We start from the raw sequence: 18,350 nt of genomic DNA, 5'->3' as shown, positions 1-18,350 counted from the left end.
CTGAAGTCTCTGTGGGCTCAGCAATAAGGCAGTCTGTCAGATTCCATCCACATTTTGCAGGAGACTGCGAAAGACCTGGAGTGGTGGCTGCTTGACTCCAATTGGACTGGTGGCGGATCCTCTCCCTACCCTGGCCGGAACTAACAGATGTGAGGGATGCCTGTTTCTGGGTTGGGTAGATCATCTGGGCAAGCAATTTACTTGGCTCTGAAGATGATCCTCCCAGTCACCAAGGGAGAATGGGTGCAGGTGCACAGAGAAAACACAACCACCTTGTGGTACTGCAATAAACAGGGCGGTGTGGGGTTGTGGGCTTGTGTCGGGAGGCTCTACATCTCTGAAAGTGGCTGAAGTCTTAGGGCACACTTCCCTGATCGCACAACATCTAGCAGGATCTTTTAATGCTAGAGCAGACAAACTGAGTCTCCTTTGTTTTGCAGATTATGAATGGCAGTTACTCTCGGAGGTGGTACAGGACATCTTTCACCAATAGGGAAAACCCTTGCTCAATGTATACTCCGGCACAGAAAATGACGAGTGTCATAGTCTTTTGACTTTGACTTCTGAGCAGTGTCAAAAGCTTTTGCACACTGGAATTCCCAAGGCAGCCCTCTCTAGATTACATCTTCTGCTTACAGTAGGGCTGGGGACTCCCGTATGCCTTTTTGCCCCTTCCTCCCCTGCCCAGAGTACTGAAAAAGATCAGAAGACACCAGACACAAGTCATCCTCGTGGCTCAGGATTGGGTGAAAACCCGGAAATTCTAGCTATGAGCATTTGTCCTATGATCCGTCCTCCCCTTTGGGAGAACCCTTTGTCGCAGATGCAGGGCCGGTTCCTGAAGCCCGCGCCTGCACAACCTGTGCCTTAATGCGTTGAAATTGAGCAGTGACAGTTAATGGCTTTCGATCCTTCTCCTGAAGTGGTTGGTGTCATCTTGGTGGCCACATGTCTGTCAACCAAATTGATTTATGTAGGTTGCTGGGAGAAATTTATTGTCTGGTAATCTTCCCTAGGCATACCACCCCTGAAAACACAGTTATTGGATAGTCTCCTGTTCTGTTTTTTATTGGCCCACCAAGGACTTGCTTTGGCAAAAGTTAAAGGTTACCTCTTGGCCATTTAGACCTTCTTGTGTTATCTGACCAGCCAGCTCTCTTCAAGTCACCTGTGATGCATTTTATGAATGGGCTAATCCGTTTTTTCCTTCTAACTCCATTTGTCATGCTGCAGTGGGACTTTAATTTGGTACTCACCTACTTGATGTGCACTCCCTTCAAACCCATATACAGTTGTTTATTTGTCTTCTTACCATCAAGACAACATTCCTCATCACCTTAACATCAGCCAGGCAAGTGAGCGAACTTTAGGCATTGTCTGTGCTTCCCCCATATACATCTCCCTTTCCAAAAAAATTAGTCCTCCAGTCAAAAGTTGCATTCCTGCCCAAAGCAGTCATACCCTTTCACTTACAGCAGTTTGTCATCTTGCTTGGTTTCTATGGACCGCCTCACCCTTCCAAGGAGGAAGAACAGCTTCATCACCTAGATCCTAAATAATCACTTTGTTTCTATGTGGTCCAAACCAGAGATTACTGACAGGACGAACAACTTTCTGTTGCTTTCTTTGGGGCTAATAATGGCAAAGCAGTGGAAAAGAGAACCGTCTCAAGATGGATTGTACTGTGCATCGAGATCTACTATGGGCTACCCAAGGAGCTACCCCTAGCAGGCTTGTGCGCTCATTCCACCACAACAAAGGCTGCTTCCACTTTTCATGGAGTGTGCCTGTCATGGACATTTGTCAGGCTGCTATGTTGGTGTCACCCCACACATGCACAAAATGTTGCTACCTGAATAGCCAGGTCCTGCAGAATGGGCACTTTGTTCAGTCTGTCCACCGGGTTTCCTGGTCTGAGCCATTCCACACACCAACCACATGGGAGGTACTGCTTTGGTATCTAGTCACCAGGTGAGGAATCTGCGATTGGAACTCTCTATCAGAAGAACAAGTGACTTACCTTCAGTAATGCCTTTTCTGGTAGGGACTACCTATCCTCACTGATCCACCCTTATCTTCGTTCTGTGCAGCAGACTCATTCAGTCCATTAATAAGATTCCAACCTGCACACCGCCATATTCTGATTTCAGTGGCTCGCGTCTGTTGGTGCAAACTGAAATCAGAAAGAAACTGAGTGTTTGGAGGTGACTCATATTTAGTGGCCCTGTTGTAATGTCTGGGTTGGGATGGGGCCGATGCAGAGCTGCACACCACCACCTGTCCATGCATGAGAAAGTTGCTGTGAAAATGTACGTATACAGTCTGGCAGCTGGGCAAATTTGCAAGATGAGAAATCTGCAGATAGATAGTCTCTACCAGAAAAAAGCGTTACTGAAGGTGAGTGGCTTGTTCATTACCCATTTGTGCCATCTAAGATTTTTAATCTACAAGTCAAAGTCCTCGCAGACCCTGTCACAAAAACCGAGGTTTATTAGGGCGATGGACATGTGCAAGTTGCATATTTCCATTCGGAAGACTCTTAAATTTAAACCATTTGATGGTTAAGGGGTCTCCTGTAGATTCCTTATTGTCTGCCCATCTAGAAGACTTTTGTTTTATTTCTATTTTTTCTGGCTTTCTTTTCTGGTTCCCCTTTGCATTTTTAGCCTTTCTTAGAGTACAGAAGAAAACAGACTGGACTGCTATTGCTGGCATCTGTGATTTGTTTTTTAAACCGGAAAGGTTTCTACCAGCAAAGAGGTGTAGGTCTACGACTGCGATGCACAGCACTACATGGTGAAATGTGACTTGTCATGGCTTCAGAATGTTTCCATTTCAAGCCTTGAGAAAATGTTCACATAAGGAAGGACTGATTTTTCATCAGAAGGAATGGTACAGAATTAAGTAAATGTTGTATTTGAAATTCAAAGGCTTAAGCTTCAGTTCACTATACATAATGTCACATTTTGCAGACAAGAGAAGAGCGGAAAATGGAAGCAATTTTACAAGCTTTTGCTAGAATGGAAAAAAGAGAGAAGAGAAGAGAGCAGGCTTTGGAAAGAATCAGTACCTCCAAAACAGATATCAAAACTGAAAATAAGGATATACAGATCATTACGGAGTTGGAGCTTATTCAGGTTATTATTGATTTTTTAAATATATAAATAAATGTTTGAATGAGGATTTATTTTGTTTGCTATAATACATGAACATTTTACCCACTTATTGTTCACAATTTTTGGATGCTCATTTATTTTAAACATTGACATTGTCTTGTCAACACAGCAAGACATATCAGCTTGTTATATACTCCGAGATCATAGAGTCTTTTTAGCCCAATGTTGGGATGGGAATGTCCCCCATAAGTGTGTTCCCTTTCTCTGAGTAACCAACTGCATGCAAAACTGGTATTCTTTTTTTTATTTTTTATTTCGGCCCTGGGTCACACTAATTTAAGCATTTGCGTAGAAGCCTTTACTTGTCCCCGACTATGAGAGTTCTTGACCTGACCTATGGCCTGGAGACTCTTATCTTGTGTTCCTTCACTATTGACAATAGACTACTGTCCCTGCCATGGGTTCAAAACATAGAGCAATGACAGCAGGATATAGTGATTAAAAGGAATCAATAGTGTGACCGTTTCTTTTTACCTCAGTCACTTAGATTGAGGCCTACCAGCCCACCCATGTAAAGTTCTGCCTCTGTTTTTGCCCAGTCTTAAGCGCTGAAAACCTAAGTGCGTGTTAAGCATGGTTGTGTTGTATGCTAGTGAAATGTGTGCAGGGTCTATGAATGAGCCAGATTATGAGACCACTAGGGTCCATTTTGCTTACACCTGGCTTGGGCTAGCACAAGCTGGAGGACTTCTTTAGGAGGAATGTTCCCTGCATAGTGTACAATTGTGTCTCCTGCACTGCATGCCCAACTGCAGGTAGCTGGTATCCCTGTTTCTGATAGAAACTTCTAAACACAAATTCCTCACCTTAGAATATTCCTCAGGCGTTAGACTGGATCCAGAAAATCTTGAGCAGTACCTCTGCACACAGATAGTTGGCGTTGTTCGGCTCTGTGTTTATCATCTGCATCGGAACTGAGGTTGAGGTGCCTATACTGGCACTACCCCAGTACAGTGACATCGGTTCCTTTTGGTCCACACCAACAGAGCAGATTTGAAGAGCTACCTCAGTAATTTTTTGACCAGCTTTTTTGGACATTTGGTTGCTCATCTTGAGCTTTGCTCCCAGTACACTAAGGCATTATGTCCTCTACAAAACCCTCTGGGTTTAAACCCTGTAGGCGCTGCCACAGATAGATGTCTGTCAGATCACCACTTGGTTTGTCTCTGGTGCCTCCAGTCGGCACGCAATCCCAAGGCCTATGTTAAGTGCTCCCAAAGGCAAATTAAGAGCAGGTGATGAAGCTCCTAGCTGTGTGGCAAAAGGAGGCTCTACTCTGGTCCTGTTCTCGGTCCTGCGGAAGATCTTGTGGCCATTCTCTGAGCCAGTCCCGCAGTCAGTGGTCCTCCTGCTCTAAGGCCTCCTTGTTGAAGTCGGGTAGGTCCAAAAAGGACAAGAAGTTGAAGCGGCTTTTCCATTTTGACATTGTGTTTCCAGTTGTGCAGCTCTTTCCTTGGCTGCCCAAGGAATACTGCGTCATCCTCGACCAGGCTTTGGTGACGGCAGAGATGCAGTGAAGTTTGCCATCCAGTGTGGACAGGACACCAGACTTCCTGGGTAGAAGCATGGCTTCTATGGTGGTGCTGTGTCAACATGCGGAGTTCTAGTCCACTGGGTACGGAGAGATTTTCAGTCGTCACTAATTGATATATCCTTCAATGGTTCCTGCCTATTTGGCTACAAGAACGATTCAGGTTTTGAGCACTTTCATGAGAGCAGGGTGACCTCCAGATCCCCTGGCCTTTTGTTCTCAACCCAGCCGCAACAACAGTCCTTTCACCCCTACTGCTTCTGTGGAAGGGGCAACTTTTGACATGCTTTGTCATTTCGGAGACAGACTCAGAGCCCAAAAAGGATACTGGAGCAAGTCCCAGAATGCTGCCCAGTCCCTTGCCCCTCAATGTGCCGTAGGCTGCAGGTCCCTTTAGTATGCCCTTTATTCAGCACAGTCACCCTGTTGGCAGGAGACGGTCTGCTCCTCTTGCTGGGATTTTGATGTTTGCTCTTTATTTAGTCTGTTAAGGCCTGGCTCTGGGCACCTTTAATGTTTATTTTTCAGCCGCCTCTGCTTTCTTGCGGCTGTCGGATCAACTCTGCCTAATTAAGTCACCCATTGTGACTCCGTTTTTGAAAGGTTTACATTTGTTCCCACCTACTACTTTTGTAATGCCCCAGTGGGACCATTGTTTGAAGCTCACTGACCTTCCTGGCCAATGTAATGGCCATCAGAACCAATCTTTGTCGGTTCAGTCTCCATATTCCAACTTCCTTCTTAACAGACTAGTCCTTCAAACACTTGCCTATTTGCTTCTGAAGCTGGTAACACCTTTTAACATTGGCCGGAGCATCATTATGCTTGCCTTCTATGCTCCACCTAATCTGTCCAAGGAAGAGGAGACATTCCATTGTCTGTCATTCTATGTTGATATCACCAAAGATCTTCGGATGACTATAGCCTGCTCATCATTGGGTTGACTGGAGTGAAGAAGGGCAAGGCTTTACAGAACCAAACCATCTCTAGATGGCTCTGTCTTTTTTAAGCAGCAGAAAGTAGACAGCATAACAACCACAACCTACTTCTGGCGCATGTGAATAAGCAGCTATTTTGCAAGGTCACTCCCACAGAGCCAAAGCCGCCACTACTGCATTAGCGCACAGGGTACCTGTCCTGGACATCTTCCAAGCTGCCATGTTGACATCCCTCCATAGGTTTACCAAGCACTAAAGATCTAACAGTCAAGTTTGTCATGATAGGCATTTTGCCCATTCTGTCCTTCAGGACTTTTTGATCTAAGCCAGTTGGAAGTTCCACCTCCAGGGAGGTATGGCTTGGGTGTCTATTCTGAGGTGATGAATTTTCGGTTAGAAGTCTCTATCAAAAGAACAAGTTACTTTCCTTCACTAATGCTTTTTCTGGTAGAGACTCTAACTGCAGATTCCTCACTGCGTCTCTCATCCCCCCAGCTGTTGTGAACTGGACTATTCTGATGGATACAACTACCTGTGGATTCCTCACCTAATGAATTCTCCCAATGCGTAGCTTCAATGGCAACTTTTCTCCAGCTCTGCACGTCGGCGAGGACGTCACAAATGCCTAACTCCATGCGGCCCCGCCTGACGTCATCAAGGCAATAAGAGGCCCTCGCCGGCATGCCGACGTCAGTTCCCTTTTTTTCGTGCCTTCGATAACGGTTACTTTTCAAGCTACCTGTATCGTTTGCTGTTCGGAAGGGATACTTTGTGTTTTCTGTCGACATGTCAGCCCAAGCTTCAAGCCCTGCAGAGAATGCGGAGGTCAGACGTCGGTGACAGACCCCCATAACGACTGTCTTTGGTGCCTGAGTTCAGACCACGACATCCAGGAATGTGGTTCATGCCAAAAAATGAACCCTAAAGCCTTGAAGGAACGTGAGGCTAACTTATTCTTAGCAAGAGCTAAGAAGGAGAGAAAATGGCACCATAGATCATCGTCGGGGAAGTGAAGTCACAAGAAGCAGCGTCATCGTGACTCCAGGCGTCGATCCAGAGGGAGCCAGTCGGAGTTGAGGTCTCTGTTGCCCCGACGCTATAAGTCCTGGGAGGTCAGCCCGACGGTGTCTCCTCAACCATTGACTCCGCAGTCATCTCTGGCGCCGTCGGTCTTTGAGGTGGTGGAGCCTCAGAGTCAACAAGCCTCTCGGGCGCATCCAGGCGCGCAGGATTCAAGTCCGGCGCCGGCTCCTCAGGACTATCCCACATTCCCGGTTCCTGGTATGTATCCGGCGGCATTTCTTAATGCCATGTTTACTATTTTCCAGAACATGGCTCCGGGAGGTGGTGCGCCGGCTGGCACCACTGGTCCCCTGGCATTCAACTTAGGCGTTCTTGCTCCGTACAGGCTGACGCCGTTTATGCCGTTCTGTCCGGTAGGAGACACTAGTCCGGTGCCGGCGGTGGAGCCGTCGACGTCGAGGGAGAGGCCTTCGACGCCGGTGTCAGTTCAGATGGAGGAGTCCCAAAGCCTGATGGCGTCGACGGGTGCAGGTCGTGTATCCGGAGATCCTGTAATGACGCCTTCTTGGCGCCGCTCTCCAACGTCGTTACACTCCATGTCAACGCCGGGGTTGGAGGCGGTCCAGGAGGAAGGCCCTCAGGTTGTTGGAGGAGAGAGAGTACCAGCGGCGTACCTACTCTGCAGAGAGGCTCTACGGCTCTGGTACTGGGTTGCAGGACCATCAGCTTTGCGTAATAGCAAACCATCTGTCTGGGGTTCAAAACCTGGGTGCGGACAGTCTCAGTCTGCTCTTCTCAGACAATCACGAGTGGCGTCATCATCCGGATCTGGTTCTTTACATATTTCGGATGTGGGGTTTTCCCCGGAAAAACCTATTTACCACTCGGGAGAATGCACACTGCCCGTTGTTCTGCAGCCTTCAGTATATGATGCAGGGAGCGTTGGGGGAAGCGTTTCATATGTCCTGGTGCGACCAGTTGCTTTACGCGTGTCCCCCCATACCCTTGATTCCTCGGGTTCTGAGGAAGATTCGCCAAGACCGGGCCCAAGTCATTCTGATAGCTCTGGATTGGCCGCGAAGGGTGTGGTATGCAGACCTACTCCAACTCTCACTGTGCCCTCCGCTCCGTCTCCCTCACAGGGTAGACCTCCTCTCGCAGTCGCAGGGGCAGGTTCTACACCCCCACCTCCAGAGCCTGCACCTTCATACCTGGAGATTGAACGGGGCAACCGGAGTGCTTTTTTTCTCCCATCGGATGTGGTGGAAGTTATTTTATCGGCCCGGCGACACTCCACCAAGTCTGTCTATGCGAGCAGATGGGCTAAATTCGTTCAGTGGTGTGGAGAGCGTCGAATTAATCCCTTAAGTGCCCATCTGTCGGATGTATTGATGTTTGCTTTGTCGTTGGCGAGGCTGCGCTGTTGCCACTGTCAAAGGCTATCTCTCGGCTCTTTCGGCCTTCTTATGTCTTCCTGATCAACCCTCTTTGTTCAAATCTCCCTTAGTGTTAAGGTTTTTGAAGGGGCTTACCAATAGTTTTCCTCCCATACCGTTTATCATGCCCCAGTGGGATCTAAATCTGGTGTTAACCTTTTTGATGGGCTCTCCTTTTGAGCCGCTTCATTCTTGTGCTTTAAGGTTTTTAGTTCTAAAAACTGTGTTTCTGACGGCCATCATGTCTGCTAGGCGTGTGAGTGAGCTACAGGCGCATTATGTTCACCCACCTTTTACAACCTTTCATAGGGACAAAGTGGTTCTGAGCACCAGGGCGGCTTTCCTCCCCAAGGTAGTGACTCAGTTTCATTTGGGACAATCCATCACTCTCGACATTTCACCCCCTCAGCATCCATCTAAGGAGGAGGAGAAACTCCATCGACTGGACCCCATGAGGGCTCTCAGCTTTTACATAGACAGGACGAGAGAGTTCCGCTTGGATGACCAACTCTTTATTGGATACGTGGGGAAGAGGAAGGGGCAGGCCGTCCACAAACTAACGCTATCCAGGTGGGTCGTTCTTTGTATTAAGATATGTTATTCATTGGCAAAGAAGGATCCTCCTGAGGGGATCAGAGCCCATTCCACCAGGGCCAAGTCGACCACATCGGCCCTGACTAGAGGTGTTCCAGTGGCGGACATTTGTAAGGCAGCGACTTGGTCCTCCCTCCACACCTTTGTAAAGCATTATTGCTTGGATTTAGAGGTGAGGAGGGATAGCTATTTTGCGCGGTCTGTGCTGCAGGAGTTCTTGGTATGACGGACACCCTCCTCCGAGGTGGTACTGCTTTGGGACTCTATTCATTAGGTGAGGAATCCACAGGTAGTTGTATCCAGCAGAAGAGCAAGTTACTTAACTTCGGTAACGCTTTTTCTGGTGGATACACTAGCTACCTGTGAATTTATCATGGTCCCTCCCGCCTCCCCGTTGTCTGTCTTGTCATACCGAGATTTCCTTGGGTATGCATTTATGTATTTTATTCTTTCTGTATTATGAAGTTATTTATATATATATGTATGTATATATATATATATATATTTATATATAGTTGTATTTCTGTTTATTGTGTAAGTTCTGATATTTGTTCATACTGGTGCAGAACTTTTACGAATGTGCATTGGTATTGTTTCTATTATTGGCTTTTGCTTTTTCCATAAAGGTTTATTGGATAGAGTTATAAAGCGTTTGGAATGTCCATGTTTCTCTATTAGTCTCAAAGGCGCGTCAAAAATGGCGTAAACTGACGTCGGCACGCCGGCGAGGGCCTCTTATTGCCTCGATGACGACAGGCGGGGCCGCGTGGAGTTGGGCAATTGTGCCGTCCTCGCCGACGTGCAGAGCTGGAGAAAAGTTTCTGTCGAATGCTACGCATAGGGAAAATTCATTAGGTGAGGAATCCACAGGTAGCTAGTGTATCCACCAGAAAAAGCGTTACTGAAGGTAAGTAACTTGCTCTTTACTCAAAAGATCCCTTTAGACAATGCTCACTGGTCAAAAGTGTAACATTGGTTTTTATGTGGCTCCACGTTTTTGACACAGAACTAATCACACAAGAAACTGATGTCACCGCGCCAAGATGGCTCCTATATAGGCACCACAACATCACTTCCAACGCAGACAACACTGACACAGCCAAATAACACCACCTACTCATGCACAGAGGTACTACTCAAAATTTTCTGAATCCACTCTGTCGCCTAGGGAATATTCTAAGATGAGGAATCTATGGTTCGATAGAGTCTCTACCAGCAAAAGCGTTACTGAAGGTTTGTAAGTTGTTTCTGGGTTTTTGGCCCCAGTCTCATGTTTCTTAGCATTTACACTAATGCCTAGGCCTGTCTTTGTCTTGAGACTGATCATAGACTTGTCCTAGATTAGTAGTGGTGCGTCTAGTGAATCCTAACTAGTCACAGAGGACTACCGTCCCTGTTATGTGTATAGTGCGGTGGTGGCAACATACTGTTGTTTTTAGTGATCTTAGCATGAGCAGGCCTTTTTGTCATGGTCACAAGATTTGAAGCCTTCTGACCCACTAGTGTAAGTTCCTGGAATCCTAGCACTGAGGTCCCAAGCGCTCAGAGAAATGTGTGCAAAAAAAGAGTGTGCGTTAACCAGAGAGACACACGCCTGTGGGCTCCGTTTTGGAGGTAAGGTTGCTTTTCCAGTCAATGGGACTGATTTGCTGACATTTATGAGACTGGAGGGAGGACGCCCAGGCACTAAGGTGATGAAGTCAAGGATACCAGCTTCTCCTTAGCAATCCAGATAGGGTTTTGCATAGGCTTGTGCTAATTAGCCTACCTGAAAATGCTATTTGGGGGGTGGTAGGAGTGTAGGGTGGGACTGCAGTTGCTGTTGTCAGAGGGTGAAGGGTTCTTTATAAGGGGGACAGCCTTTTGTCTCTTCCTGATCACAATAAAGTGGCTGTTGATAGTTGGTGCTGACTGCTCACACACCCTTTTATGCGTCTGTTGTGGCTCCTTCACCCTGGAGATCACCCAGTTGTGAAGGGCTTCACTGAAGACAAACAAAGACTGAGTCTGGCATACAGGCTGAGAAGGACACAAGAAAAGAGAATAAACCCAAAGCCGTTCTGAAAAGTTGACAGAGTCCACGTCTCCTATCTGCCATCCCTGTATAAGAGTGGGAGCTACTGACCCACTTATTGTTCCAGGTTCTCTCTGACCAAAGGGAAGAGTTTGCTCCATAGAGTACCCAGAGGGTTAATATGCAACCAGAGTTGGTGTCTTCCAGACTGCTTGCTTGCCAGAGGTGAGGGTACATCATATTAACGGGTGTCTGATCTGGAGAAAGAACTTCCTGCTTTTTTGGGAAGCCTAAGGAGTCCTGTCTTTGATGGAAGAACTGAGCTGACTCTACAGAAGGCTCTGACTGCTAGCGTGGACAGAAGCAGTTGACCCTGGTGCAGTGGTCAAGTCCACCAGAGACTTACAACTGTTATGGCTGGTGCCTAAGCCTGGGAAACCAGTCACTGAACTCATGCTGGGAACCACTGCACTTCCGAAGCATGCCCAATACTGCTTCTGCCATCATCCTCATTGTTGCAGCTGTGGCACTTGCGAGGGAGTGATTGGCATGCCCAACTGAAGAAGCGATTGACATGCCTTGTGGCACCTGATGTGTGCCATGATTGGGGTTAGCGTGACAGTGGCACATTTGTTCCATGCCCGAGCAGTCCTGTGCCAGAGAAGAAGTGTCTTATAAACCCGCTCTTGCCTGCTCCAGGGTACCCTGCTGACTGCCTGGGTGGCTAGCATGGTGCTGACCTAGAGTGTGCACAGTGGACTGGAGTGCCACAAAGACAAATCTGCTGTTTTAACGCAACATGTGATGAAGCACTGATTAGCTGTTGTGGTGCTGGAGTACTGAGCATCCAATCAGACATAGCCATCCTTATCCCAAAGCTCCTTGAAGCTGCCAAGTCGCTGCTTCAGTCTTTCACCTTATGAGTACTGCAGCATTGTCCTTCCCAGGATAGTCCAGCCCAACTACTATCAAGACTCAACAACTGGAGGCACCAGATCCATTGCAACTACAAGGTCCACCAGATGTCAATGCCGTTAAAGCCTGGAATAGAGCCAGGGCCACTGCTAGAAGCCAACCATCCACAATACTGTATTCAGGACTTTACCAAGCAGCCTGTGCCTGCCCAGCCCAAATGGCTTAGCTACGTGACTCTACTGCGGCCCAGCACAACTTCAGTAAACCCAAACCTGTGAGCAGAAGGCTCGCTCTAGCAGGTGCGGCCCAGAAAATGGGTGCAAGACTGTTCAGCTGCTCCAGGGGAAGCACTGCACCTGCTCTAGTTGCCAGGCTGTGAGTCCCTGCATTACCAGAACGGAGGTGAGTAGAGTGAGAGATGGCCACCCTGCTAGCATATTGGACTCACACCGTGCATTGGGTGTCTGAAAATGTTTGTGCATCTGTAGTATTATGCCTTTTAGGAGAGTAAAGTACTTCTCTTTATATAAAGAGATGTGCTGGGATGGAAATTCGTGTAATCGTGCTGTTGGGTGTTGTGTTGTGTTGAGTGCTGAGCCGGCCATACCCCCACAGTAACATAACTGAGAAGTCTGTTATTGCATGTCATCGCTACCACTGAAAGACGAGTGCTGAAAGGGTTGTTGTTGGCCCAATTCTTCAGAGACACAGTAGGGCACGCCCTGGGACAGGAGAGCTAATCGACCCCAGCCCCCACAGTCCCTTCCTGCCTCATGGCTTCCCAATCTGGATCTGACGATTGGTGCAGTAAATCCATCCTCAACACTTTTAGGCCTGTACTGCAATAATTGAGGGGATCAAACCTTAACCCCCTATCCTTAGCTCCTATTAGGGATCTGTGTATGAATTGAGGGTGTAGGATTCGCAGAAACAGGGACCTGGAGGTTCTTATGTGTTATGTAAGAAGCCAATTAGAGTAACTGAAGGAGAGGGAAGAAACTGAGATGAAGTCTGGGGAGTATACCATGATAGAAATGCAGGGAGGGAGTGATGTAGAGCCAGGCTCTCTTAGCCCCTTTGCTCATTTTCCCAGCACGTGCGTTTCTGAAAATTTGTTGTCCAGCAATTCCACAAGTCAGTCACTGTCACTGATTTCAGGTATACCGTTATCAACAGCTCCAGGAGTAATTCCTGTGGGATGATTAAGTCTAGCTGATGCCCACGCTTGAGTTGTCTCTCCAGGAAGTTAAGGCTGGGAAAGAGTAAACCAGGGAACTTGAGAAGCAGAAACATAGATTAGCTCGCCAAGGCCAACAGGTAAGGAAAAAGGAGAGACAGGCATAATTGGTCCAAGAGGCAAGAAAGAGGGAACATGAGGAACGTAAAAGTCAAGAAAATGTGAAGGGGTGAGAATTGGAGAGAGGGATAGCTCTAGAGAAGGGGAAGTTCTGAATAGCAGCCCAAGAAAGCTATTTCTGATGCATACTTCTTCGTGCAGATTCCTCACCTTTGAATATTCTCAGGTGGAGACTGGATCCGGAAAACATTTGCAATAACTCTGACTTTGTTGTGTCTTCAGGCTTGAAGTGTTGATGACATCATCAGTCTTAAAGCATGGAGACAGGCATCTTAGCAGCAGTTCAGTTTTTTCAATCTATAGCTTAGCTCGCTTGTGAGATTTCTCACAGATCAACATTTTAAAATTTGATGCAATTAGGGACATAAAAAAGATCGGGCTTTAAGCCCTGTCAATTTTGTGATAGTCATTAACCCTCATGACGACTGTCTCGGCTCAAAACCTAACTCATTGTGCAGCCTCTGTTTACAGATGCACCCTAAGCCCATCAGGGAATCAAATCAAATCAAATCATAAACATTTATAAAGCGCGCTACTCACCCGTGCGGGTCTCAAGGCGCTAGGGAGAAGGGGTTACTGCTGCTCGAAGAGCCAGGTCTTGAGTCATCTCCGGAATGCGGAGTGGTCCTGGGTGGTTCTGAGGTGGGTGGGGAGGGAGTTCCATGTCTTGGCCGCCAGGTAGGAGAAGGACCTCCCACCCGCCGTGGTGCAGCGGATGCGGGGGACGGCGGCGAGAGCGAGGTTGGCGGAGCGAAGGTGACGGGTGGGTGTGTAGAAACTTGTTGTGGAGGGCTTTGTGTGCGTGGGTGAGGAGACGGAAGGTGATCCTTTTGTTGACGGGAAGCCAGTGCAGGTGTCTCAGGTGGGCGGAGATGTGGCTGTTGCGGGGTATGTCGAGGATGAGGCGGGCGGAGGCGTTTTGAATTCGCTGCAGACGTTTCTGGAGTTTAGCGGTGGTTCCTGCGTATAAGGTGTTACCGTAGTCCGGTCGGCTCGTGACGAGGGCGTGGGTCACGGTCTTTCTGGTGTCGGCGGGGATCCAACGGAAGATCTTTCGGAGCATGCGGAGGGTGAGGAAGCAGGAGGATGATACGGCGTTGACTTGTTTGGTCATGGTGAGAAGTGGGTCCAGGATGAATCCGAGGTTGCGTGCGTGGTCTGAGGGGTTCGGTGCGGTGCCAAGGGCCGTGGGCCACCAGGAGTCGTCCCAGGCGGTCGGGGTGTTTCCGAGGATGAGGACTTCCGTTTTTTCTGAGTTCAGTTTCAGACGGCTGAGTTTCATCCAGTCTGCGACGTCTTTCATTCCATCTTGCAGGTTGGTCTTGGCGCTGGTGGGGTCCTTGGTGAGGGAAAGTATCAGCTGACTGGCGTAGGAGGTGATGATGCTGTGTTTGCGTATGATGTCGGCGAGGGGACTCATGTAGACATTGAAGAGAGTCGGGCTGAGCGAGGAGCCTTGTGGGACGCCGCAGATGATCTCGGTGGGGTCTGAGTGGAAAGGTGGGAGGTAGACTCTTTGTGAGCGGTTGGAGAGGAAGGAGGTGATCCAGTCCAGGGCCTGTCCTTGGATCCCGATGGAGCGGAGGCGGGTTATTAGGGTGCGGTAGCAGACGGTGTCGAAGGCAGCCGAGAGGTCGAAGAGGATGAGGGCGACTGTTTCTCCGTTGTCCATCAGGGTTCTGATGTCGTCTGTGACTGAGATGAGGGTGGTTTCTGTGCTGTGATTGGCTCAGAATCCGGACTGAGAGGGGTCGAGTAGGTTGTTGTCTTCAAGGAAGTTGGTAAGTTGCTTGTTGCCGGTCTTCTCTATGACTTTGGCCGGGAAGGGGAGGAGCGAGATGGGGCGGAAGTTCTTCAGGTCGCTTGGATCCGCCGTAGGTTTCTTCAGTAGGGCGTTGACTTCAGCGTGTTTCCAGCTCTCGGGGAAGGTAGCAGAAGAAAACGAGCTGTTGATGATGGTCTGGAGGTGCGGGACGATGATGTCGTCGGCTTTGTTGAAGATGAAATGTGGGCAGGGGTCTGAGGGGGCACCGGAGTGGATGGAGTTCATGGTTGCTTTGGTCTCTTCCGTGTTGATGAGAGTCCAGGTGTTGAGGGTGATGGCTGGGGTTGTAGGTTCTGAGGTGGTTGGCTGGGTCTGGTGTCCGAAGCTGTCGTGTAGGTCGGTGATCTTACGATGAAAGAAGGTGGTGAGGGAGTTGGAGAGGTCTTGTGAGGGCGTGATGGCGTTGGCGTTACGGTTGGAGAGCTCTTTGACGATGTTGAAGAGTTCTCTGCTGTTGTGGCTGTTTTTGTCCAGTCTGTCATTTCTTTTGGCGGCGCGGATCAGTTGGTGGTGTTCGCGGGTAGCGTTCTTGAGGGCAGTCATGTTATCTGCGGTGTGGTCCTTGCGCCAGGCTTTCTCGAGGGTGCGGCAGGTTTTCTTTGATTCCTTAAGGGTGTCAGTGAACCAGAGAGGTTTTTTGGTGTTGGTCTGTCTTGGGAGGCGTCTGAAGGGAGCGAGGTTGTCTGTGCAGTTGGTGATCCAATTCGTGAGGCTGAGCGCTGCGTCGTTGGGGTCGGAGGAGAAGGTGGGTTGGTTGTCGCTGAGAGTGGAGAGAAGCTGTTCCTCAGGGATTTTGTTCCACTGTCGGCGTGGGATGGGTTTTGTGCGGAGGTGGCGAGTCTCGCGTCGGAAGGTGAAGTGCATCTGTGGTCGGTCCAGTGTATAGCGGAGGAGTGGCTGAAGGATACGTGGTTGCTGGAGGAGAAGATGGGGTCGAGCGTGTGTCCGGCGATGTGGGTGGGGGTGTTCACCAGTTGCTTGAGTCCGAGGTTGGCGAGCAGGGCGGTGGTGGTGGGGTCGTTGTTCTGTTCTAGGTGGAAGTTGAGGTCACCGAGGAGGATGTAGTCCGGCGAGGCAAGGGCGTGCGGGGAGATGAAGTCAGTGATAGTCGCTGAAGAGGTCGCGTGGTCCAGGGGGTCGGTAGATGAGAGTTCCTCTGAGGGTGGTCCTGGGGTCTGTGTGGATCTGGAAGTGCAGGTGTTCGGCGGCGAGGGGGGTGTCTTCGGTGGAGGTAGTGACGTTGATGGAGTCCTTGAAGACGATGGCGATTCCTCCGCCTACTTGGTTGGTGCGGTCTCTCCTGGAAATCTTGTAACCCTCGGGGATGGCTATGGCGGGGGCAGAGGAGGCGTTCATCCAGGTCTCGGTGATGAAGGCGACGTCCGGTGGAGTCCAGGAGGTCCCATAGTTCAGCGGCGTGCTTGTGGACGGAGCATGCGTTGATCAGGATGCATTTGAGGTGGTTGTTTGCGCGTGGGCTGGCGGGCGTGGTAGTTTCGCGGTGGAAGGTGAGTTTGCAGGTGCGACATACGAAGGGTCCGTGGGTACGTTTCGGGTTGGTTTGGAAGCAGGTGCTGGAGCGCCCCAGGTTGAGGGCGTGGAGGGTGATGGGGTCGTAGCGGTGCTGTGGGGTTTGGGAGTGCTGGGGGCCAGGGGTCGTGGCGCTGGGCGCGGTCCAGGCGCAGACAGGCTTTGCCTGGGCTGGTGGAGCTGCAGCGGCAGGGGGAGCGACCTACCCTTGGGTCAAGGGTCGCTAACTCTGTCGCGCAGCGGCCGCCATAAGAGGGAGGAGGGGGGAGGAGGGATCAGCTGGGGGTGGGGGGGCCGGAGGGGGGGCGACGAATGGGAGCAGGGGGGGCGGGGGGCGAGCAGGAGGTGGCGGCGGGAAAGCAGAGGGTGGGGGTGTCAGGTAGAGGGGAGGGGAGAGAAGATAGGGGAGGGGGGTTAAAGGTGGCGGGGAGTAAGGAAGAAAGATAGGAAGATAGGGGAGGGGGGGTTATAGAGGTGGAGGGGAGTGAGGAAGGTCAGAGAGAAGAGTCAGGAGTAGAAGAACCGAAGAGAGAAGAGCCAAGAAGAAGGTAAAGAAGAAGAGGAGCCAGGAGCAGATGAACCGAAGAGAGAAGAGCCAAGAAGGCGGTAAAGAAGAAGAGGAGCGGAGAGTCAAGGAAGAGGAGTCCGGCAGAAGAGGAGAGACCTGAGAAGCAGAGGATACGAAGAACACAGATGAAGAAAGAAGAAAGCACACGCAGGTCGCAGTGCAGAAGAGAAGGAGGAAACAGATGAAATACACAGAAGAAGAGCACAGAAGAAGAACACAGATGAAGACAGAAGAAAGAACACGCAGGACGGGGTGCAGGGAAGAAAGAAGAACACAGATGAAGAATACAGATGGAGAGCACAGAGGAAGATCAAAGATGAAGAAAGAAGAAGGAGAAGAGTTAGTGGCGCCGTGCAGGGCGAGGGGCTGGGCGGGGGCAGTACTTACTGTAGTTTCGCAGGACTTGCTTGGAGGTTTCAGGAGCCTGGGCTGGTGGAGCTGCAGCGGCAGGGGGAGCGACCTACCCTTGGGTCAAGGGTCGCCAACTCTGTCGCGCAACGGCCGCCATAAGAGGGAGGAGGGGGCGGGCGGGGGGCGACGAATGGGAGCAGGGGGGCGGGGGCGAGCAGGAGGTGGCGGCGGGAAAGCGGAGGGTGGGGGATCAGGTAGAGGGGAGGGGAGAGAAGATAGGGGAGGGGGGGTTAAAGGTGGCGGGGAGTAAGGAAGAAAGATAGGAAGATAGGGAAGGGGGGGTTATAGAGGTGGAGGGGAGTGAGGAAGGTCAGAGAGAAGAGTCAGGAGTAGAAGAACCGAAGAGAGAAGAGCCAAGAAGAAGGTAAAGAAGAGGAGGAGCCAGGAGCAGATGAACCGAAGAGAGAAGAGCCAAGAAGGAGGTAAAGAAGAAGAGGAGCCAGGAGTCGGAAGCAGAAGAGAGAAGAGCCAAGAAGAAAGGTAAAGAAGAAGAGGAGCGGAGTGTCAAGGAAGAGGAGAGACCTGAGAAGCAGAGGATACGAAGAACACAGATGAAGAAAGAAGAAAGCACACGCAGGTCGCGGTGCAGAAGAGAAGGAGGAAACACAGATGAAATACACAGAAGAAGAGCACAGAAGAAGAACACAGATGACGACAGAAGAAAGAACACGCAGGACGGGGTGCAGGGAAGAAAGAAGAACACAGATGAAGAATACAGATGGAGACCACAGAGGAAGATCAAAGATGAAGAAAGAAGCAGGAGAAGAGGTGAGTGGCGCGGGGCAGGGCGAGGGGCTGGGTGGGGGGAGTACTTACTGTTGTTTCGCAGGACTTGCTTGGAGGTTTCAGGAGCCTGGGCTGGTGGAGCTGCAGTGGCAGGGGAAGCGACCTACCCTTGGGTCAAGGGTCGCTAACTCTGTCGCGCAGCGGCCGCCATAAGAGGGAGGAGGGGTCAACTGAGGGTGGGGGGCGGGAGGGGGGTGACGAATGGGAGCAGGGGGGGCGGGGCGAGCAGGAGGTGGTGGCGGGAAA

At 50.1% G+C, this 18,350-nt stretch overlaps 1 protein-coding gene across 5 annotated transcripts in view; it reads left to right on the top strand.

Annotated features, from left to right (window-relative positions):
* KMT2E (lysine methyltransferase 2E (inactive)) overlaps positions 1–18,350 on the top strand; it is a 1,466,695-nt gene that overhangs the window by 1,012,221 nt on the left and 436,124 nt on the right. For all 5 annotated transcript variants that reach the window (XR_011202375.1, XM_069229869.1, XM_069229870.1 and 2 more), the window contains one exon: positions 2,973–3,137. Coding sequence is in view for 4 of the 5 variants with exons in the window: in XM_069229869.1 (XP_069085970.1) it covers positions 2,973–3,137 (165 nt within the window). In the remaining variant the exon portion in view is untranslated. The remainder of the gene's footprint in view (positions 1–2,972; positions 3,138–18,350) is intronic.

This window comes from Pleurodeles waltl, chromosome 4_1 (genome assembly GCF_031143425.1).
Source record: "Pleurodeles waltl isolate 20211129_DDA chromosome 4_1, aPleWal1.hap1.20221129, whole genome shotgun sequence".
NCBI classification, from domain to species: Eukaryota; Metazoa; Chordata; class Amphibia; order Caudata; family Salamandridae; genus Pleurodeles; species Pleurodeles waltl.
The sequence above is the reverse complement of the archived record's forward strand: the minus strand, read 5'-3'. Positions and strand labels throughout refer to the sequence as shown.